The sequence below is a fragment of the Manis javanica genome, chromosome 2 (genome assembly GCF_040802235.1).
Source record: "Manis javanica isolate MJ-LG chromosome 2, MJ_LKY, whole genome shotgun sequence".
Lineage (NCBI taxonomy): Eukaryota > Metazoa > Chordata > Mammalia > Pholidota > Manidae > Manis > Manis javanica.
Window position 1 is genome coordinate 87,012,958 of NC_133157.1, and position 25,397 is coordinate 87,038,354.

Sequence of the window (25,397 nt, forward strand, 5' to 3'; positions counted from 1 at the left end):
TTATTTGCAAAATGCCTTGCAGTGAGTTTCATTAGGCAGTCACTCCCTCAGGACTGTGGGTAAGGGAGCATACTATGTTTACTTTTAAACTTAAAAAAGGAAACTACACTCGACAAATATACTTAGGATGTCAGGTTATTCTCAAGGTAGAACTGAAACTGTTTGGATAGCATGGTTTGACCATTTTCTACATGTATGGGATCCTGCACTAAGATAACTTTCTTTTCTTGTTTTATTATAGGATCAAATCAAGTACATTATGGATAGACTCAAACACTATTCTCAACAAGTAATGAGTAGGTTCTAGGACAACCTTCCTAAAGGAAGTAATGGAATCGCTGTTTGAAAAGTATGTAATTTTAAGTAGACATTGTCCCAGGAGAATAGAGCCTACCATACAAAATGAGTAGATGACTAATCTACTTTTCATTTCTAAGGTACTTAGAGAAAGAGATAGGATAAAGGGTCATGGGAGCCCCCAGTGATTTAGGAAAAGTATCTATCCTTTCACCAGTGGCGGATCCTTACGAGTCCTTGGAGCACTGGGTGTCCTGGCAGCATCAAGTGTCCACGGAGATGGTAGACAACTCGTGAGTGACTGGGCCAACCATGTGGAGAGTCTCTATAATTACTCTAGGTCATTTTGTAAGGAGATAGCCTTATATTCCTGAAATAACTTGGGATACAGTGGACCCTCCCAGGATGTTCTAGATGCTCTAATACTTAATAATGCTGCCTAAGATTTCATCAGCTGTTTAAAATTAATCACTTCTCATTTTTGGCCTGACAGTGAACTGGAGGTCAGTTAATTCTTTTGGATTTTCCATAGAACATTCTAGAACAATGTATTTGTGGCGGCCACAACTTGAGTAGATTATACTGCTATGGCTGGGGAGTCAAGTGGATGTTGTCAGCATCAGAGTTTATTTTTTCATGAATTACTATAAAATTTGGTTTCCCTCATCTTGTACTTGTGCAATTATTTTGTTAAAAATAGATTTAAGATGTTAAAATTGTACCTTTTTAATGCAGTCTTTGCAATGAAACATTTCCATTTCCTTTCATGCAGCTCAGGGGTTGGAATCTTTTCTGCAAAGGACCAGATGAATATATTTTATTTAGTCTTTGGAGGCCACAGTTTGCTTACCTCTATATTAGCTTACCTCTGCCAGTTTTGTCAACTAATATTTGTGAACTATGCTTTCAATATCAATGGCGCAAGTTTTGGAGTAGAAGAAATAAAGCTGTATAAAGTAGAAAAGGGATGAGGCTGAAACTCTGTGGTAGATCTGAAAAAAACTTCTCATTTAGCTTATACCACCATTTTAAAATTAGCTGCTGAACCATAGATAAGTCTCCCATACAATACTGTATTCCAGTTTTTAAAAATATTACCTAAATGATAGTAAGACATATTAACATAATCAAGTCATCTAACTTTCAACAAAGTGTTGTCACCTCTGAGTTTCAGCTTAATCACTTGTCATATTATAAATTTTAAGAGACCACCGTTCCATGTTTCAATAATGTTATGTGCCAATGTTTTAATTAAGTCCAACTATTACATTCGTATGTTTCTTAACACAAGCAGCCTAGGAAAATTTCAGAACCTGAAAATGAAGTTAGTCTCCTCAACTTATCAGTGGACCCAACTTGACTTCGGGTGATCATCACCCCACCTCCTTCCAGGTGCCACACCTCTCTGTTTAATTATGGACTTTTGCCAGATATGGACTAGGTTGTGATTTCAGGTATCAAAATATATTTGAAAACCAGACCACCTTTGGCAGTCTGTCCTTATTACCCAGCACGTGTAGTCTCTCTTTTTAATATCCAATCCTCTTTTCTTACCTTACATTCTCTGCTTTACCAACTTGATTGTGCTCTCAAAGTTTCTCTCTGTGAGAAAGGACGGCTTGAATCCTGAAAAAGAGCACACGTTAAACATTTTCTAATTCGTCTTCTTCAAAAAAGCCACTCTACATCTGAAGCCAATTTTCTTTCCTTCAATTGCATACTGAAGGTGAGTTTAACTGAGAAATGAAATAGTGCAAAGATGAAGATTTTCAACTCATAGGATGCTGTTTAAATACATGGCAGAAGAATGTGAAGTAAGAAGACCGAACTAATTAGTGCTGGTCTCTGAGACTTGAATCTCTTCCCTTGCTTGGAGCTGTCAGCTTTAAAACATGCTTTCAGAAAGCTCTTTAAATATGTGGATTCACTTCCTTGTTTAAAAGAATTTTTTTAGTAAGTAGGCTTAATATACAGAGTCTATATATCAAATAATTGGAAAGTTGAAAATGTAAAAATTATTTTAAATATATTCCCTTAAGTGTGTAAAATATACTGCAACTACATTAAAAAAATAATTAAAATGGTTTGATGCATTGACAGGGAAATAAAGGTGATCCTGGACTCAAGGGACACTGGGGACTCCTGGGCTCAAGGTAATTATGATTTGATGCATTTGGTAGTATTTTCAAAGAATTATGAATTCCCCTCATTATCTGAGATTAATATTTTGTAACCCTTAAGAAGAAGATACCTGAAATTAGGATAACTTATTTCACAAAATTAAGTTACGTGAAGGAAATGACCAATGTGGGTTTTCATTTCTGTGTTTTGGATACTATCATAGTTTGGGTTATAAACACATGAAATATACCTTTGGCTCAGTTTTTCTAGAAACGGTAAACGTGTATGCTAATATGAGCATACTCTCTGATCTGGAGAAGATCACTCTGGTACAGAGCTGAAAACAAGACTGTGTGACTCCCACAGGGGGTATTAGTTATTTTCAGTGTGGAGACTCACAGCTGCTCTTTTCAGTTTCCTCCAAATCAGTGATTGATGTTTATTTCTACGGGATTTTTCAACTCTCTTCAGGCTATAAAAATCTAGAGTAATATTCAGGAGCTCAGGAGTGGGCACAGTGAGCAAAGAAAACCAAACTTAATTTCTACAAAAGAGGGCAGTCTTTAGTTAATGTGATAGTTTTGGACTAATGGTAAAACACAAAATCATGAAGCAAGTTCAAGATTATGTGCCATCTCTTACAGATATTACCTATATGTCATTGGTACATCCCTACTATATGCTTACAAAAACTTCCTTATTTAGTACTTTTAAAAAACGTTTATTTCATAAAGGAAATAATCTCTGTAGTATACTGGAGAGTGGAGAAACTGAGTTAAGATAACTCATGGAATATTACCTTTACTGAAACCACTCAAGAATTTGCTTCCAAGAAAATAAATTTCCATATGTATAAAGAAAAATATAAATGTGCATACAATTTAAGTTCAAAGAGGTTTCTCCCAATGTTTGTAAATAAAAATATGAAAACTAATATTTAACAATTGAAATTTCAAATAAAAGCAAATCAATAGTCAAATACTATTCTGTAATTACAAATCATATTTTCCAAAATGGCATGTAAATGGCATATAAAGAACTTCACAATATTAGTACATCATGAAGTAAAAGACAAAGTTATGCATACACAGTGAGCACATTTCAGTAACTAAACACTGTATGTGTGTTTGTGGGAGGTAGAGAGAAAATATATAACAAAATAAAAATAGTAGTAAAATTTTCATTGATTTTTATTCTATTTCCTTCCAGTTTTGTAACAATAAGTTCTTTAAAGTAGCAATAAAATGAGAATAAGCAGTTGCAAGGAGGAAAAGAAAGTGTTAGTAAATAAAACAAGAGATACCTGTGTTTATTATCTTCACTACATTATTACTTATTGTTGAAGTTATAAAATGTAAAAATAGCAAATATTTTTAAAAGTTTTAAATATGTGCTATCAGAATTTTTTAAGTGGCAAAAAGAAAAGTATAGCAAGTTTTATTGGACTCCTTTAAACTTTTCATTCTGGATTATTTCTGTAATAGTAACTCTAAATGTCAACAAATTTTTTAACCATTAATCTAAAATTTGAGATACATGTAGAGATAAAAAGACTAGTGTTTTTCATAGGCAGTAGATCTTCAATCTTTATGTAATTTCTGTGTTACCAGGAGAGCAAGGAAAAGTGGGTCCCCAGGAGAACCAGGATACCTGGGTTTACCTGGAATTCAAGGAAAATGGTATACATTGTTTGGGAGCTATTTATTCATTTTTAATCAGCTATTAATGTATAGTTTTCCTTTTGTGAAAGTAGCATTGTAGGACAGATTATACTTTTAATGATAAACTAACCTATATATTTAGTGTATGTATAATGTGTTCAAATCCCTGCTAATAATAGCTGTGGCATCCTTCATGTCCCTGGATGGATTTGGTCTCCTAGATGAAGACCTTAGAAGAGGCATGCAATCAGAACAAATAAATGTATAATTAAGTAATATCCTGTATGCTCAGATTGTTTTGTAGTCAATCCAAGGAAGTCAACAATTTTTTAGAAGTATTCGATGTCAGGCCCTCTTAACAAAATAGGAGTGTCGCTCTTATCAGAAGTCTGAAAAGATAAAAAGATTTTCAGCTTGATTGACAAATAAACATTTGTCAATTTAGGTCCTTTCTTCTGGGTTTAATCTCAGATTATGATCAATATAGAAAACTCCTCTTCCTGGTAAAATAGAAATTGTAGGAAACAGCCCTTTCAAATGTAAGAGCACAAAAAACGTTCATTTAGAACATCATTTGACATGATATGGTTTTACTCTCTTCCCCAAAATTGTGTTAGAGCCAACCTCTATATATAAGGCAATTATGAGATTTACGTGATACCATATATTTTTCTTTGCTGAAGTAAAATGTTTATTTGAAAGGATACAAAAGATACTAGGTTATGATATATATTAAGCTTCACTTTTGCAGGGTGACAAAGGAAATCAAGGTGAAAAATTCATTCAGGTATGTTGCAGAATTTTTCTTTTTCTTGTCAATAAAATCAGAGCTTTGTTCTTTTTAATACTTATATTGTTTATTCCAGTTCCATCCCATTTCACCATCAATATCTAATTGTTAATCCCAGCTATTCCCTTTGCTGCTAAACTCCTCAGGCAACATCAAACCTAACGTTTAGACTTTTCAGCATTTTACTATTGTAGAAAACTTGAGAGCCAAGTAATTTAACAAACCAAAGATATGGATTTTATGTACTTCTAATACCTATTTTTTGTATATTTATAGTATGCTTGTTTCCAAAAATGATTTGAAATAGCTGATAGCTTATGACACAGATAAAGTTGATAAGAAACCATTAATACCAAACGTAAGACATATTCAAACTAATAAATGGGAGAAGGATTATACCAGAAAAATTTATCAGGCCCAGGAAATCTAGGGTGGTTAGAAGGACATTTTGTTTTAGTGCCTTAGCAGCAAAAGCAAAGACAGGACTATGCTACCTCCATGCGAGATAACAATAGTTTCAACTCAAGTGGCTACTGAACGTGGTTTTTTTTTTGCTAACAGAGCACTGACCTAGGAATATGAAGCCACTAGCTGAATCAATGATATCTTTAATCAGGAGTAAATGATATCTGTTGGTCTTTCAATCTTCTAGATTTTCAAAATGTAAGACTTTTCCAGCCAGAAATTACAATCTACAGTCCAAATAGTTTCTTAATATTTTAACATTACAAAGTTCAGTTACATTGGCTGAGTTTTGCCATGGAGAATAGCTTAATGTACAAAAGAAGAATGCTTTGCAAAATTTCACCGTTTTAAAAGCTCTGGAATTTCTGGAGCCATGAAAGGAATTTCAAATTGAAATAATAGTACAGTCAAATTTGCTAGGTTCAGACTCAACAGTTATTTTTACACAATTTTTTATTAAAGATATTTAAGCATTTCTACGATTCCTTTAATTTTGAAATTAGGAGTGAGGTTAAGTTTAAGTGTCTATGGACTCTAAACCCATATATCTCAATGTCCCTCCCTCAACATGTCCAAAACAGAACTTGTCATCTTTCCCTTAAAACCATCTTCTGCTCACAGATACCTTGTCATGATAATTAGGAGCACCATGAAATCACCTGAGGAAAAGACATCTTGGAAGCCATCTCTTCCTCTTTATTCACACGCAATTTCACACCTAAATGTCTCAAACTTGGCCCCTTCTCCCTGTACCCCTTGTCTTAATCATTTGTTAGCAGAGGCCCCAGATCACTATAGTATCTTCCTATTTGTTCTTTGAGTCTGGTCTACTCTCTTCTGGCACACAGTAACTAAGTACACATCTCCCAGAGAATCCTTCAATGGTGTCCCATACATTGCAAGATAAAGTCTGTCCCATGAAGTGCTTCCTGGTTTGGCTGGATCTTTCATCTTACCTCTTGCCATTCTGCCCACTATTTTCCACTCCTGCCCTTCTGCTTTAGCCAGAAGCAATTACTAGCCTTTGCCCTGCACCTGTTCTCCTGCATACACCCTCCTGTCTTTTCTCCTATTGGCCACCTTTCACTCATCAAGGCCAAATTACTTTCCCTACCTTCTCTGTCTAATGCCCCTTCCTATGTTCCAGTAGTATCCAGCCCAGATGATTAATTGTACATTTCCATCCTTCTTGATTTAGTTGCTTATCTTTTCCACCACACAGTAAGGAACTTAAAGGTTACAATGGTATCTTTGCTTTGATGTCCCTAACGGCCAGCCAAATGGTGTCACTCAATAAATATTGGGAATTCACTTAAATAACCAAACAAATAAATCACTATGCAAATGTGATTTAAAATTTTAGTCACTAGATATCTCATTGATTATACTATCTAGCTATATATTTTCCTAGAAACTGCTGATTACCTTGACCAATGTAGGGATGAAGTAGTGTTCAGGGTCAGGCAGAATGTTTTATATATGATAGACACCCAAAAGTATTTATTGAATGGACAAATGAATTTAAATCTTGATTAGTTTTTCTGTTTTTATGTATCCTGATTTAATGATCTTCATTCAAAAATACATTTTATAGTGTTTTCTAATTAAGATAATTAACATATAACAATATATAGTTTCAGTTGTACAACATGATTCAATGTTTGAAATACACTGTGATATGATCACCAAAAGTCTAATTACCACCCAATACCATATATAGTTACAAAATTCTCTTTTTCTTCTGATGAGAACTTAAGAATTACTCTTAGCAACTTTTAAATATACAGCACAATATTCTTAACTATAGTCACCATGATGTACATTACATCCCCATGACTTATTTATTTTGTAACTGGAAGATGTAGCTTTTGACTCCCTTTTCCCATTTCACCTGTACCTCACTTACTTTTCTCTGGCAACCACCACCAATCTGTTCTCTGTGTCTGTGAGCTTCTTTTTTCTGTGTTTTTGTCTTTGGTTCGGTTTGGTATGCTTCTTTGTTTTAGATTCCCACATGTAAGTAAAATCATATGGCATTTGTCTTTCTCTGTCTGACTTATTTCACTTACTATAATGCCCTCAGGGTCTAGCCATGTTGTTACACATGGCAAGATTCCATTCTTTTTTATGGCTGACTAGTGTTCCATTTTAGTTTATTTTTAATTTTTGAAAATTTGTTTAGAGAAGTCTCCTTTTATGTTATTCAGCCATAAAAATAAAACAAATCCTACCATTTGCAACAACATGGATGGAGCTAGAGGGCATTACACTCAATGAAATAATCCAGGAGGAGAAAGACAAATATCAAATGATTTTGCTCATTTGTGGAGTATAACAACAAAGCAAAACAGAAAGAACAAAACAGTCGCAGACTCCTGAAGGAAAGGGGTGGGGGAGGGTGGGGCAGAGGGAGGGAGAAGGGGATTGAGGGGCATTATGATTGGTGCACAAAATAGAGGTAGGTCACAGGGAAGGTAGTATAGCACAGAGAAGACAAGTAACGACTCTGCAGCATCTTACTATGCTGACAGACAGTGACTGCAGTGGGTGGGGAGTACCTGACAACATGGGTGAATGTTGAAACTACAATGTTGCTCATGTGAAACCTTCATAAGATTGTATATCAATGATACCTTAATTTTTAAAAACTATAACCAAGGCAGTATAAAAATAAATAAATAAGCAGGTCTCCATTTCCTCACATGCATATAGACAACACTGAACATAATTATGTCATTGACATTAAAACATTATTTTTTTGTCTATGGTCATTGCATTTTAAAATTATTTTCATGTTGTTCATGTGGACTCAAAACAATATCCTCAACTATCAAAAATTATTTACCTGTTCCCCAAAAGTCAGTAGTTTGCTCCTTGTCTCTATCCATTTTAACTATAAGATTACATTGATTCTTCCCTTACTTCTTTTCTTCTCTGAGAGACTAACTTCCACATCTCTAACATCATTTTACATATTTGCATCACTGCTTTTGTGACTTTTTTTTCCCTAGACTGCAGGATAATGTGGAGTTTGGATATTTCCACCCATTTCTTAGTTATTTACCAGAAGCAGTCATAGAGTTGCAGCATCTCCTATTAAGTCTTGATTTGCACCTTGAATATAAGCAGCTGAGGACGTATGGAGTGGAGGGAATGCATTTGTTTCCCTCTAGTTTGTTCAGAGAGATAATTTACTGTGCTAGAGACTTACTAAAATGCCCTCTTGAGGTACCGTGTTATGGAGATGATGCACAGTAAGCTTCTTTTGCTCCTTCCTGCCTTAGCTCTCCTCATTAAGTAGTGTTGCAGTGAGAGTGCCATGTGGCATGTAAGGTCAGTCAGAGTCAAACTGGACCAAGAAAGAAGAGCATAAAAGTGATCACTTACTTACATAGCATGTTTGCTGTCCCACTGGCTGCAGTTAAACTTAATTCCAACTTGGCCTGCACCAGAAAGGCAAGCCGTACGTGTGAGTCCTCCCAGGAGTTCGATCTCTTTTGAGTGCAGGTGAGAGAAGGATTCAATAATTACACCAGTTCTGGAGATAGGGGGATAAAACTGTGTAATGATGTCACCAAGGACAGGGTCTCTGTGTCCCTTAGCTCACCTGCAGAAATCTGAGAGGTCCCAGAGGACAGGGTTTGAAAACAGATGGCTGAAAGTTTGTCCGTGATGTAAGGTAGAAGGTGAGCTCTAGATATTAAGAAGAGTTGAGGATTTAGAAGCTTATAAGAACAAAAGTAACTTAAGAGGGGAAATGGACTCAGTTTGCATGTGTACAATTACGTCCAATAAAAAAATGTCTTTCAATTTAGCGCACCGGCAAACCCACTTGATGACACACCCTTTGCTGCCCCAGTTCCCACCCTGGTAGCACCAACCCCCTCAGTTTCACGTTGTCACACAGTATCTGGAAACAGCTCTTTTGTCCACCATCTCTCTCCACGTTCACGCCTTCATCCGTCCAACCTCCTTAACCGAAACCTTTCACCAAAAACTGTTACTCACAGTACTGCTCTGATAAGAAGGAGGTTTCCTTTGGGATTTGAGATCACAGCCTAACTGGCTCACTGGCTTACACACAGCGCCCTTTCCAAGGTTCCCATAACTCGTTCTTACTCCATTCTCATGGAACATTCAAGTCTTCTCCCTGCCCCAAGGCAGGATCTGGGTTTCCTAGACAGCTTCTGCCCTAGATTTGTTGGAAACAGCATCTCCAATCACCAGAAGCTGAGCTTATCAAGGGTATCGTCATCCCACGCCCTTCAAGTAAACAAAGAATATCTTGGTCATCTGTCGTCTTACCAAGTGTTGCATGCGTGTTGTATTGCGAATGCAGTTGACGTCAATGTTGCTCTCAGGAGATCATCTTAGCATGTATTCAGATGATAGCTGTTTTCAGTTTCAGCTCCAATAATTCTAGTCCTGAGAAGTTCCTATTTCACCTTTCCTCTTCCACTGGCTCTAGCTGAAGGATTACATCTGGTACAGAACCCCCAGCATGTTTTCAGAAACCTCAATATTTAAAGAATGGCCTTACAGAGAGTGTTTTACTCACTGATTAGTTTTTACATGAAAACTGAATTAGGGATTTTATGTTCACATTTTAATTTGAAAATCTATCTTTCTTAACCATACATTGATTTTACCTAATTTTTCTTTCCTTTTGACTAATTTACATGTCCATGTTTATGGAACCTAGAAATAAATCAAATATTTAAACTCAAAACTATTTTGTGAAATGTTATACACTAAATTTATAGGAATTGCAGGACATGTATTTTTAATGTTCAAGTTGAATAATGAAATCCTACCTGTGTGTATGAAAGCCTGACCCCTTTTCCTGAGCTGATACTGGGTGATTTTAGAGCCTGAGTGTGCAATGAATTTCAAAAACGGAAAATTTTAATGTCTTTCCTGAAAGTTCTTACCAACTATAACATGCCATTGGGATGAATATGTGAAAGACATGGGTGGGAAATAATTTAATAGTCTTCCAGAGGTATCCAGTGATTATAATGAGTAAGTTACATGCATGGACTCCTCAGTGTTTGTATCACTGGGGGAAAATACCACATTGTACCTCACATTGCTTCTCTAATCTGCTTCCCAGCAGTGAGTGGTTTAGGCGTAGGACAAATGAGTATTAAAAGTGCTCTATTAATCATTTTTAATGGTAATTTATGTTAGCTCATTTTGTGTCAATAATCAAAATTTAATTTTAAGAACACAAACTTGGAAAAACAGAATATTCCTTTTATCACAAAGTAGAAGAATAAACATACCCTAACTGATTTGAGTTTTAATTTTCATTAAAATTATAATAGGTAAAAATTCAGGATAGAATTTAAGGAGAATTTAAGGAGAATCCCATTCTAACCTACATATATGACCTGCAACATGTAAAAACATTCATATCTAAGAATGAAAGTCATGTAAATTAGCATTTTTAAATTATCAAATTAGCATATTGCCTAGTCATTCATTTTCCTTTAAAAGACAAAAAAAGACATTTTATATGTGTAATTTTATCACAAATTTTATCAATTATTTTCTGAACTGAAAATTAAAGTTTAGTTAAATATATGGTAAAAGGTGCATACCACAATACTAGGACTACAGCTTGCACATTTATCATAGTCTTTTTTCTTGTTAATTTCAAAGGGAATTCAAGGCCATCATGGTGCAAAAGGAGAGGTATGTTTTTCATGTATTGTGCTCCTCTGTTCAGTCTTTATTGTTTGGATTTCAAACACTGTGTAAATCTAGCTATTGACATCAGAAACAGAAAATGTCTTCCATGTTCATCAAGAGTCCTAAATAGTGATTTTCAGAATATATATTCATTGAATTAGGTATGAAATATTGTGTATTTGCCTGTATTATTGGTTCTTCTTCTGGATTAAGAGCTAAATTTTTCTGCATATTTGTCAATGACGAATGTTATGTTTTTGTATTTGTCTCCCTAGAATTTAAACTCCTTGGGAATGGACTGTGTTGCATCATCGTATCGGTGGCTCTATACATATTGCCTACATATTATGCTCAAAAGATGCAGTGAATATTTATAGGGTTGAGTGGAAGGGTGGCTGGATGAATGGGTAAATGATAGTTTAATATGATATTGAATTTCCCTCCTGATCAATAACAGCATTTCCCAGTTGTTTCCTATATAGCTTGGGTGTGCATCCGTGTGTGTGTGTATTCATCCATTTCCTTAAGGACTTTTATGATGGAGTTGTATCTTCTGGAATATTTAAATAGAAATTTTGAAGATTTCTTTTGTTTTTAGAGAGGTGAAAAGGGAGATCCTGGTGTCAGAGGTGCCATCGGACCGAAAGGAGAATCTAGGGTGGGTGGGCTGATGGGGCCTTTGGGTCCTCAAGGACAACCTGGGGAAATGGTGCCTGAGGGACCACCAGGACTGAACAGGAAGCCTGTATGTATGCTGCTTCTTTTGTAGTTTTCATATTTGCATGACTTTTTACTTCGTATGTGCATCTTATAAACCCTAACTATTTAATGCAAGGGAGAGAGTTTTCAGAACAGTTTATTCAACAAGTTTGCACTGATGTATTAAGCAGTAAGTCTCAAACAGATTTCTAATAACATTTTCCTAATTACAAAAGTAATACAAATACTTGGGAGAAATTATAAAAGATACAAGTAAGATAAAGAAGAAAATGAAGCACATTTATAAATACTGTTTTATTCTAGCTGAGTATTTTTATAAAAATGACATATAGGCACCCTTTTGTAATCTTTTATATAAAACACATTATTATTTCATCATTCAGTAAATTTTTTTTCCTGACATAATTCTGATAATATAATCAATGAATATGGATGTCTATAATTTAATTTACCAATTTGTTTTATGGGGAACAATTTCACTTTTCCACCTATTCTAAGCAATTGCTACAGTGATGTCATCATACAGAGCAGTGAGTATTTCCATAGTGAAATTCCTAGAAGTGAAATTTTTGGTGAAGATCCATAGTTTTACAAACTATTGGAGCTAATAGCTATGCACCATTTAATCCTAAGGGGTTTCTTTGTTTTTAAGACCAATTACCAGTCTTATTTCAGAGTGGAAGAATTCAAAACTGTGATCATTGCCAGTCCCAACACAGTTCCCCTGGAATTCCTGGGCCCCCTAGTCCCATGGGCCCCAAAGTTCCCCGAGGATTTCCTGGCTTGCCAGGAAGAGATGGTGTTCCTGGGTTAATGGGTGCTCCTGGACGCCCAGGTGTCAAAGGATTAAAAGGTACATAATTTGTGTACACAAGAAGATAAACAACAAGAAAGAGTATTTTTGGTACTTATAACCTAAATTGATTTAAAAGGCAAGAGTTCCTCATTGCTTTTATGTTGACAAAAGATTTTTGTATCCCTAAATCTTTAATTTGTCTACTGAGTTAAAGAGCAGTTACTCTACTTTCTTGAAGTAATATTCTAGAGACAGAAACATCAAAGTTATGAAGTGTATGAAATTACAAATTAAAAAATGTCGATTGAAGGGGTGGAGCCAAGATGGCGGCTTGAGTAGAGCAGCAGAAATCTCCTGCCAAAAACATATATATTTTTGAAAATACAACAAATACAACTATTCCTAAAAGAGAGACCAGAAGACACAAGACAACAGCCAGACTAAATCCACACCTGCAAGAACCCAGTGCCTCACTAAGGGGGTAAGATACAAGCCACAGCCCAGTGGGACCCGAGCACCCCTCACCCCAGCTCTCGGCAGGAGGAGATAATTTGGAGTAGGGAGGGAGAGGGATCCCAGGACTGCTAAACAGCCAGCACTAGCCATCCACACCAGAGCACAGACACACAGTGCATGCGTGGGGTGCTGAAAACTAGGGAACAGAACAGTAAGACACATGAGTGTGTCCCAGCAGCCAGCGCCCCTGGGACAAAGAAAAGCAAGTGCTTTTTGAAAGTCTTAAAGGGACAGGGACTCCACAGCTGGACGAATGCATCCCTGGACACTTAGCCCAGCAGCTGGGTATCCCAGGGAACACCAGGTGCCCTACCTCCCTGGGCAGCAGCACAGCTAAGAGGCCCCTCACAGTGATAAAGAGCTCCTACCTGTCTCCCCTCTGATGTGGCTCCGCCATATTGGAGCAGCAGACTGATGCCAGCCATGCCCATAGCAACTGTGGAGCTTAACTCCACAGCAATTGCAGAGCTTAACTGCACAGCAGCCAGGCAAGAATCAGAAGCCCCATCCGTGTGCAGCTGCCCAGTGCAAGCCAAGAGAGGACGCTGTTCTGCCAGGATAGGAAGGCCACAAACCAGCAAGAAGAGACGTTCTCCCAGGCGACACACAGCATGAGGCCCACACAACCACCTCTATTGCCATGAAAAGGCAAAAGAATTTGATACAGAACAAAATCACAGAGTCAACCACTCAGAAGGAAATGGACCTAACCAATCTTCCTAAAAAAGAATTCAAAACAAAGGTCATAACCATGCTGATGGAGGTGTAGAGAAATATACAAGACCAAAGGGATGACATCCACAGGGAGATTACAGAAATGAAACAATCTCTGAAAGGATTTATAAGCAAAATGGATAAGATGCAAGTGACCAATGATGGAATAGAAACCAACCAGAGAACAGGAATGCACAGAAGCTGATGCAGAGAGAGATAAAGGATCTCAAGGAATGAAACAATATTAAGGGAACTGTGTGACCAATCCAAAAGGAACAATATCCACATTATATGGGTACCAGAAGAAGAAGAGAGAGAAAAGGGGATAGAAAGTGTCTTTGAAGAAATAATGACTGAAAACTTCCCCAAACTGGGGGAGGAAATAATTGATCAGACCACAGAAGTACACAGAACTCCCAACAGAAGGAACCCAAGGAGGACAACATGAAGACACGTAATAATTAAAATGGCAAAAATCAAGGACAAGGACAGAGTTTTCAAGGGAGACACAGAGAGAAAAAAGGTCACCTACAAAGGAAAACCCATCAGGCTATCACCAGACTTCTCAACAAAAACATTACAGGCCAGAAGAGAATGGCATGATATATTTAATGCAATTAAACAGAAGGGACTTGAACCAGGAATACTGTATCCAACACAATTATCATTTAAATATGAGAGAGGGATTAAACAATTCCCAGACAAGCAAAAGTTGAGGGAATTTGCCTCCCACAAACAACCTCTACAGGGTATTTTAGAGGAACTGCTCTAGATGGGAGAACTCCTAAAAAGAGCACAGAACAAAACACCCAACATTTGAAGAATGGAGGAGGAGGAATAAGAAGAGAGAGAAATAAAGAATCATTAGACAGTGTTTATAATAGCTCAATAAGTGAGTTAAGTTAGACAGTAAAATAGTAAAGAAGCTAACCTTGAACCTTTGATAACCACGAATCTAAAGCCGGCAATGGTAATAAGTACATATCTTTCAAGAATCACCCTAAATGTAAATTTGCTGAATGTACCAATCAAAAGACACAGAGTAAAAGAATGGATAAAAAAGCAAGACCCATCTATACTCTGCTTACAAGAGACTCATCTCAAACCCAAAGACATACACAGATGAAAAGTCAAAGGATGGAAAAAGATATCTAATGCAAACAACATGGAGAAAAAAGCAGGTGTTACAGTACTAGTATCAGACAAAATAGACTTCAAAACAAAGAAATTAACAAGAGATAAAGAAGGACATTACATAATGATAAAGGGCTCAGTCCAACAAGAGGATATAACCATTATAAATATATATGCACCCAACACAGGAACACCAGCATATGTGAAACAAATACTAACAGAATTAAAGGAGGAAATAGAATGCAATACATTCACTTTAGGAGACTTCAACATGACACTCACTCCAAAGGATAGATACACTGTACAGAAAATAAATAAAGACACAGAAGCACTGAATAATACACTAGAAGAGATGGACCTAATAGACATCTGTAGAACTCTACATCCAAAAGCAAAAGGATACACATTATTCTCAAGTGCACATGGAATATTCTTCAGAAAAGAACACATGCTAGGCCACAAAAAAAGCTTTAGCAATTTCCAAAAGATTGAAATGTACCAACCAACTTTTCAGACCACTAAGGTATAAAACTAGAAATAAATTGTACAAAGAAAAAAAAAAGGCTCACAAACACATGGAGGTTTAACAACATGCTCCTAAATAATCAATGGATCAACAAACAAATTAAAATGGAGATCAAGAAATATATGGAAAGAAATGACAACAACAACACAAAGCCCATCTTCTCTGGGAAGCAGTGAAAGCAGTCTTAAGAGGAAAGTATATAGCAAACCAGGCATATTTAAAGAAAGAAGAACAATCCCAAGTGAATAGTGTAAAGTCACAATTATTGAAACTGGAAAAAGAAAAACAAATGAGGTATAAAGTCAGCAGAAGTGGGACATAATAAAGATCAGAGAAGAAATAAATAAAATTGAGAAGAATAAAACAAGAGAAAAAAGCAATGAAACCAAGAGCTGGATCTTTGAAAAAATAAACAAAATAGATAAGCCTCTAGCCAAACTTATTAAGAGAAAAAGAGAATCAAAACACATCAACAGAATCAGGAATGAGAAAGGAAAACTCATGACAGACACCACAGAAATACAAAGAATTATTAGAGAGTACTATGAAAACCTATATGCTAACACACTGAAAAACCTAGAAGAAATGGACAACTTCCTAGAAAAATACAACCTTCCACAACTGACCAAGAAAGAAACACAAAATTTAATCCAACCAATTATGAGCAAAGAAATTGAAGCAGTAATCAAAAAACTACCAAAGAAAAAAAAAACCCAGGCCAGATGGATTTACCTCGGAATTTTATCAGACATTTGGAGAAGACATAATATGCATTCTCCTTAAACTTTTCCAAAAAATAGAAGAGGAGGGAATACTCCCAAACTCATTCTATGAAGCCAACATCACCCTAATACCAAAACCAGGAAAAGACCCCACCAAAAAAGAAAATTACAGACCAATGACCCTGATGAAAGTAGATGCAAAAGTACTCAACAAGATATTAACAAACTGAATTCAAAAATATGTCAAAAGGATCATACAGCATGACCAAGTGGGATTCATCCCAGGGATGCAAGGATGGTACAGCATTCGAAAATCCATCAACATCATCCACCACATCAACAAAAGGAAGGACAAAACCACATGATCATCTCCATAGATGCTGAAAAAGCATTTGACAAAATCCAACATCCACTCATAGTAAAAACTCTCAGCAAAATGGGTATAGAGGGCAAGTACCTCAACATAAGAAAGGCCATATATGATAAACCCACAGCCAACATTATACTGAATAGTGAGAAGCTGAAAGCTTTTCCTCTGAGTTCGGGAACTAGATAGGGATGCCCACTCTCCTCACTGTTATTTAACATAGTACTGGAGGTCCGAGCCATGGCAATTACACAAAACAAAGAAATACAAGGAATCCAGATTGGTAAAGAAGAAGTTAAACTGTCACTATTTGCAGATGACATGATATTGTATGTAAAAAACCCTGAAGACTCCACTGCAAAACTACTAGAACTAATATCGGAATTCAGGAAAGTTGCAGGATACAAATTAACACAGAGAAATCTGTGGCTTTCCTATACACTAACAATGAACTAATAGAAAGAGAAATCAGGAGAACAAATCCATTCACAACAGCATCAGAAAGAATAAAACACCTAGGAATAAACCTAATCAAGGAAGTGAAAGACCTATACCCTGAAAACTACAGGACTCTCTTAAGAGAAATTAAAGAGGACACTAACAAATGGAAATATCCCATGCTCCTGGCTACGAAAAATTAATATTGTCAAAATGGCCATCTTGCCCAAAGCAATATACAGATTTGATGCAATCCCTATCAAACTATCAACAGCATTTTTCAATGAACTGGAACAAATAGTTCAAAAATTCCACCAAAGACCCTGAATAGCCAAAGCAATCCTGAGAAGGAAGAATAAAATGGGGGGTGGAGGGGGATCTTGCTCCCCAACTGAAAGCTCTACTACAAAGCCACAGTAATCAAGACAATTCAGTACTGGCACAAGAACAGAGCCACAGACCAGTAGAACAGAATAGAGACTCCAAACATTAACCCAAACATATATGGTCAATTAATATATGATAAGGGAGCCATGGACATACAATGGGGAAATAACAGTCTCTTCAACAGATGGTGCTGGTAAAACTGGACAGCTACATGTAAGAGAATGAAACTGGATCACTGTCAAACCCCATACACAAAAGTAAATTCGAAATGGATCAAAGACTTGAATGTAAGTCATGAAACCATAAAACTCTTAGAAAAAAACATAGGCAAAAATCTCGTGGACATAAACATGAGTGACTTCTTCATGAAAATATCTGCCTGGGCAAGGGAAACAAAAGCAGAAAAGAACAAGTGGCACTATATCAAGCTGAAAAGCTTCTGTACAGCAAAAGACACCATCAATAGAACAAAAAGGTACCCTACCATATGGGAGAATATATTCAAAAATGACAGATCCGATAAAGGCTTAACATCTAAAATATATAAAGAGCTCATGCACCTCAACAAACAAAAAGCAAATAATCCAATTTAAAAATGGGCAGAGGAGCTGAATAGACAGTTCTCTAAAGAAGAAATCCAGATGGCCAACAGGCACATGAAAAGATGCTCCACATCGCTAGTTATCAGAGAAATGCAAATTAAAACCACAATGAAATATCACCTCACACCAGTAAGGATGGCTACCATCCAAAAGACAAACAACAACAAATGTTGGTGAGGTTGTAGAGAAAGGGGACCCTCCTACACTGTTGGTGGGAGTGTAAATTAGTTCAACCACTATGGAAAGTTGTATGGAGGTTTGTCAAAAAGCTCAAAATAGAAATACCATTTGACCCAGGAATTCCACTCCTAGGAATTTACCCTAAAAGTGCAGCAAGCCAGTTTGAAAAAGACAGATGCACCCCTATGTTTATCGCAGCACTATTTACAGTAGCCAAGAAATGGAAGCAACTTAGTGTCCATCAGTAGATGAATGGATAAAGAAGATTTGGCACATATACACAGTGGAATATAATTCAGCCATAAGAAGAAAATAAATCCTACCATTTGCAACAACATGGAGGAAGCTAGAGGGTATTACGCTCAGTGAAATAAGCCAGTTGGAGAAAGATAAATATCAAAAGATTTCACTCATGTGTGGAGTATAAGAACAAAGAAAAACTGCAGGAAAAAAACAGCACCAGGATCACAGAACCCAAGAGTGGACTAACAGTTACCAAAGGGAAAGAGACTGGGGAGAATGGGAGGGAAGGGAGGGATGAGGGTGGGGAATAAGAAAGGGGGTATTACGATTAGCATGTATAATGTGGTGGGGGGCATGGGGAGGGCTGTGCAACACAGAGAAGACAAGTAATGATTCTACAACACCTTACTATGCTGAAGGACAGACAGCAATTGGGTTTGTGGGGGGGACTTGAGGAAGGGGGGACCCTAGTAAACATAATGTTCTTCATGTAATTGTAGATTAATGATAACAAAAAAAAATGAGTTTAACAACATCATACAATATAAGGAAAATACACAAAGATCAATCTTATTTCTATATATTAACAAAAAACATTGGAAACAGAAATAAAAACATAATACTATTTACAATTCCTCCAAAAAAATTAAGTGTATCAAAACATGCGCAGGAACTATGCCCCACAAGAGTAGGAATTTTTATCTCTTACTGCTTGTTGCTGTCCCAGCATATAGAATGTCTGTCACACAGCAGGTATTCAATAAATGTTTGTTGAATGAATGAATGTTTGATCCATTTTCCATTAAGACATGAATAGCAATTCCTTAAGCATCATAATAGTTATCACAAATACATGCTATGACAACACAAAGAAATAAAACGCCTCCAGATTGGCAAGGAAGAAGTTAAACTGTCCCTCTTTGCAGATGACATGATACTGGACTAAGGAATCCACTCTAAAACTACTAGATCTAATATCTGAATTCAGCAAAGTTGCAGGATACAAAATTAATACACAGAGATCTGTTGCATTCCTATACACTAAAGATAAACTAGCAGAAAGAGAATTCAGAACAATTCCAATCACAATTGCATCAAAAATAATAAAATAGGGGGAGTGGAGCCAAGATGGTAGTGTGAGTAGTTCCATGGAAATCTCCTCCCAAAAACATATGTATTTATGAAAATACAATAAATACAACTATTCCTAAAATAGACACCAGAGGATACAGTACAATAGCCAGGATACATCCACATCTGCAAGAACTCAACATCACACAAAGGGGGTAAGATACAAGCCATGGCCAGGCAGTACCTGAACACACCGCCACCCCAGAACCTGGCCAGAAGAAAGGAGTTGGAACGGAGAGGGAGTGAAAGCCCAGGACTGCTAAACACGCAGCTCTAGAAATCCGCACGTGAAGCGCAGACACAAGGTACATGGGGTGCTGGATATTAGAGAAACAGAAAAGCAAAACCTGCTGGCAGATCCCCGCAACCGGCACCCCTGAGACAAAAGAAAAGCGAGTGCTTTCTGCAAGTCTTAAAGAGACAGGGACCCCACAACTGGAAGAAGTCATCCTGGCACACTTAGCCAGCAGTTGGGAATCCTGGGGAACTTTAGGCACCCTACACCCCTGGGCAGCAGCTCAGCTCTGAAGCCCCTTACAGCACCAAGCAGCCTGACAGTCGTTCCCCCAACTGGTGCAGATTCCGACACACCAGCCCAGTAGTGGGAGAGTGGCAGCTCATGCCAGTGCCAGCGGCGCCAGCGGGGACTGGGAGTGACCTGCGTACACCAGTGGCACCAGAGGCTACCAGGAGAGATCCGCATGAGCCCACGGCGAAGGCTACCGAGCGGCTCGGAAACGGCCCACGTGCGCCAGTGACTGCAGCACCATAGGGGCCCGGGAAAGGTCCGCATGAGCCCGCGGTGGCAACCAAGTGGCCCAGGAGCAGCCCACATTCACTGGCATCCACAGAGCCAGAGGGGCCTGGGAGAGGTCTGCACGAGCCCTTGGCGACCAAGCAGCCTGGGACCAGAATCTTAGCCTGATGCACAGCCTCCCAGGCCAGACCCAAAAGCTGCTGCTGACAACAACTGCCAGGCATGGGTGCCGCTATCGTGGAGGAGCACACCTGGTGTGCCTGCCACTCCCTGCAGGGCTCTGCACTGCTCTGAAGGATACCCCACCCACAGCAGCTTAGGGGATTAACCCGATGGCTGCTCCAGGAGTGCGGGTAACCAACACAGGCAGTGGAGAATGGCAAGGCATCCAGCAAGTAGGAAAGGACTTTCTTCTCCCAGCTGAAACACCTGCAACCTGCCTACAGCCACCACTATCACATGAAAAGGCAGAAAAATTCAGTCCAGTCCTAAATAATCCAGAAAAAACGAGAGAGAGGATCTGCAGAGACAGACCTAACCAGTCTCCCTGAAAAAGAATTCAAAATAAAAATCATAAACATGCTGATAGATCTGCAGAGAAATATGCAAGAGCTAAAGGAGCAATTACAGAGGGAGTCTACAGAAAAAAATAATCTCTGGAAGGACTTAAATGCAGAATGGATGGGATGCAAGAGGCTATTAATGAACTAGAAACCAGAGAACAGGAATGCATTGAAGCTGATGCAGAGAGAGATAAAAGGATCTTCAGAAATGAAACAATATTAAGAGAACTGTGTGACCAATCCAAAAGGAACAATATCCGCATTATAGGGGTACCAGAAGAAGAAGAAGAGAGAAAAAGGGATAGAAAGTGTCATTGAAGAAATAATTGCTGAGAACTTCCCCAAAGTGGGGGAGGAAATAATTGCTCAGACTATGGAGACACACAGAACTCCCGAGAGACGGGACCCAAAGAGGACAACACCAAGACACATAATAATTAAAATGGCAAAGATCAAGGACAAGGACAGAGTATTAAAGGCAGCCAGAGAGAGAAAAAAAGGTCACCTACAAAGGGAAACCCATCAGGCTATCATCAGACTTCTCGACAGAAACCTTACAGGCCAGAAGGGAATGGCATGATATATTTAATGAAATGAAACAGAAGGGTCTTGAACCAAGGATACTGTATCCAGCATGGTTATCAGTTGAACACAAAGGAGGGATTCAACAATTCCCAGACAAGCAAAAGTTGAGGGAATTTGCCTCCCACAAACCAACAACACTACAGGGTATTTTAGAGGGACTGCTCTAGATGGGAGCACTCCTAAAAAGAGCACAGAACAAAGCACCCAACATGTGAAAAATGGAGGAGGAGGAATAAGAAGGTAGAGGAATAAAGAATCATCAGACTGTGTTTAAAATAGCTCAATAAGTGAGTTAAGTTAGACAGTAAGGTAGTAAAGAAGCTAACCTTGAACTTTTGGTAACCCCAAACTTAAAGGCTGCAATGGCAACAAGTACATATTTTTCAAAAATCACCCTAAATGTAAATGGACTGAATGCACCAATCAAAAGACACAGAGTAATAGAATGGATAAAAAAGCAAGACCCATCTATATGCTGCTTACAAGACACTCACCTCAAACCCAAAGACATGCACAGATTTAAAGTCAACAGATGGAAAAAGATATTTCATGCAAACAACAGGGATAAAAAAGCAGGCATTGCAGTATTGGTATCAGACAAAATAGACTTCAGAACAAAGAAAGTAACAAGAGATAAAGAAGGACATTACATAATGATAAAGGGATCAGTCCAACAAGAGGATATAACCATTATAAATCTATATGCACCCAATACAGGAGCACCAGCATTTGTGAAACAAATGCTAACAGAATTAAAGGAGGAAATAGAATGCAGTGCATTCATTTTGGGAGATTTCAACACACCACTCACTCCAAAGGACAGATCCACCACACAGAAAATCAGTAAAGACACAGAGGCACTGAACAACACACAAGAACAGATGGACCTAATAGACATCTATAGAACTCTACATCCAAAAGCAACAGGATACACATTCTTCTCAAGTGCACATGGAATATTCTCCAGAATAGACCACATATTAGGCCAACAAAAGAGCCTGAGTAAATTCCAAAATATTGAAATCCTACCAACCAACTTTTCAGACCACAGAAGTATAAAACTAGAAATAAATTGTACAAAGAAAGCAAAAAGGCTCACAAACACATGGAAGCTTAACAACATGCTCCTAAATAATCAATGGATCAATCACCAAATTAAAATGGAGATCCAGCAATATATGGAAACAAATGACGACAACAACAAAAAGCACCAACTTCTGTAGGACACAGCGAAAGCAGTCTTAAGAGGAAAGTATACAGCAATCCAGGCATATTTAAAGAAGGAAGAACAATCCCAAATGAATAGTCTAATGTCACATTTATTGAAATTGGAAAAAGAAGAACAAATGAGGCCTAAGATCAGCAGAAGGAGGGACATAATAAAGATCAGAGAAGAAATAAATACAATTGAGAAGAATAAAACAATAGAAAAAATCAATGAAACCAAGAGCAGGTTCTTCGAGAAAATAAACAAAATAAATAATCCTCTAGCCAGACTTATTAAGAGAAAAAGAGAATCAAAACACATCAACAGAATCAGAAACAAGAAAGGAAAAATCATGACAGACCCCACAGAAATACAAAGAATTACTAGAGAATACTATGAAAACCCATATGCTAACAAGCTGGAAAACCTAGAAGAAATGGATGACTTCCTAGAAAAATACAACCTTCCAAGACTGACCAAGGAAGAAACACAAAATCTAAATAGACCAATTACCAGCAATGAAATTGAAGTGGTAATCGAAAAACTACCCAAGAACAAAACCCCCGGGCCGGGAATTTTACCAGACATACAAAGAAGACATAATGCCCATTCTCCTTAAAGTTTTCCAAAGAATACAAGAGTAGGGAATACTCCCAACCTCATTCTATGAAGCCAACATCACCCTAATACCAAAACCAGGCAAAGAGCCCACCAAAAAAGAAAATTACAGACCAATATCCCTGATGAACGTAGATTCAAAAATAACTCCACAAAATATCAGCAAACCGAATTCAAAAATACATCAAAAAGATCATACAGCAAGACCAAGTGGGATTGATCCCAGGATGCAAGGATGGTACATTATAAAATCCATCAACATCATCTACCATATCGACAAAAAGAAGGACAAAAACCACATGATCATCTCCATAGATGCTGAAAAAGCATTTGACAAAATTCAACATACATTCATGATAAAAACTCTCGACAAAATGGGCACAGAGGGCAAGTACCTCAACATAATAAAGGCCATATATGATAAACCCACAGCAAACATCATACTGACCAGTGAGAGGCTGAAAGCTTTTCCTCTAAGATCTGGAACAAGACAGGGATACCCACTCTCCCCACTGTTATTCAACATAGTACTAGAGGTCCTTGCAACAGCAATTAGACAAAACAAAGAAATAGAAGGAACCCAGATTGGTAAAGAAGAAGTCATGTCACTATTTGCAGATGACATGATACTGTACATAAAAAACCCTAAAGACTCCACTCCAAAACTATTAGAACTGATATTGGAATTCAGCAAAGTTGCAGGATACCAAATTAACACACAGAAATCTGTGGCTTTCCTATACACTAACAATGAACTAATAGAAAGAGAAATCAGGAAAATAAGTCTATTCACAATAGCATCAAAAAGAATAAAATACCTAGGAATAAACGTAACCAAGGAAGTGAAAGACCTATAGCCTGAAAACTACAAGACACTCTTAAGAGAAATTAAAGAGGTCACTAACAAATAGAAACTCATCCCATGCTCCTGGCTAGGAAGAACTAATATCGTCAAAATGGCCATCTTGCCCAAAGCAATATGCAGATTCAATGCAATCCCTATCAGATTACCAGCAGCATTCTTCATGAACTGGAACAAATAGTTCAAAAATTCATATGGAACCACCAAAGACCACGAATAGCCAAAACAATCCTGAGAAGGAAGAATAAAGTGGGGGCGATCTCACTCCCCAACTTCAAGCTCTACTACAAAGCCACAGTAATCAAGACAATTTGGTACTGGCACAAGAACAGAGCCACAGACCAGTGGAACAGAATAGAGACTTCAAACATTAACCCAAACATATATGGTCAATAAATATACGATAAGGGAGCCATGGATATACAATGGGGAAATGACAGTCTCTTCAACAGACGGTGCTGGCAAAACTGGACAGCTACATGTAAGAGAATGAAACTGGATAACTGTGTAACCCCATATACAAAAGTAAATTTGAAATGGATCAAAGACCTGAATGTAAGTCATGAAACCATAAAACTCTTAGAAAAAAACAGGCAAAAATCTCATGGACATAAACATGAGTGGTTTCTTCATGAACATATCTCCCCGGGCAAGGAAAACAAAAGCAAAAATGAACAGGTGGGACTATATCAAACTGAAAAGCTTCTGTACAGCAAAGTATACCATCAATAGAACAAAAAGGTATCCTACAGTATGGGAGAATATATTCATAAATGACAGATCCAATGAAGGGTTGACACCCAAAATATGCAAATAGCTCACACACCTCAACAAACAAAATACAAATAATCCAATTAAAAAATGGGCAGAAGAGCTGAACAGACAGTTCTCCAAAGAAGAAATTCAGATGGCCAACAGACTCATGAAAAGATGCTCCACATTGCTTATCATCAGAGAAATGTAAATTAAAACCACAATGAGATTTAACCTCACACCAGTAAGGATCACCACCATCCAACAGACAAACAACAACAAATGTTGGCAAGGTTGTGGAGAAAGGGGAAACCTCCTACACTGTTGGTGGGAATGTAAATTCAATCAACCATTGTGGAAAGCAGTATGGAGGTTCCTCAAAATGCTTAAAATAGAAATGCCATATGACCCAGGAATCCCACTTCTAGGAATTTACCCTAAGAATGCAGCAGCCCAGTTTGAAAAAGACAGATGCACCCCTATGGTTATCGCAGCACTATTTACAATAGTCAAGAAATGGAAGTAACCTAAATGTCCATCAGTAGATG

The 25,397-nt window shown here is 37.6% G+C and overlaps 2 protein-coding genes across 2 annotated transcripts in view; one reads left to right on the top strand and one right to left on the bottom strand.

The window, feature by feature from the left end:
* The window catches only part of LOC140847731 (endogenous retrovirus group FC1 Env polyprotein-like), a 491,917-nt gene that overhangs the window by 114,654 nt on the left and 351,866 nt on the right, over nucleotides 1-25,397 (bottom strand). The gene's annotated exons all lie outside the window — the stretch shown is intronic.
* Nucleotides 469-12,609, top strand: LOC108385634 (uncharacterized). Its single transcript, XM_073219990.1, has 8 exons — nucleotides 469-590; nucleotides 4,029-4,094; nucleotides 4,827-4,866; nucleotides 7,732-7,766; nucleotides 10,992-11,031; nucleotides 11,627-11,777; nucleotides 11,864-11,917; nucleotides 12,401-12,609. Exons 1-8 carry the CDS (start codon nucleotides 469-471, stop codon nucleotides 12,607-12,609), a joined length of 717 nt encoding a protein of 238 aa, XP_073076091.1.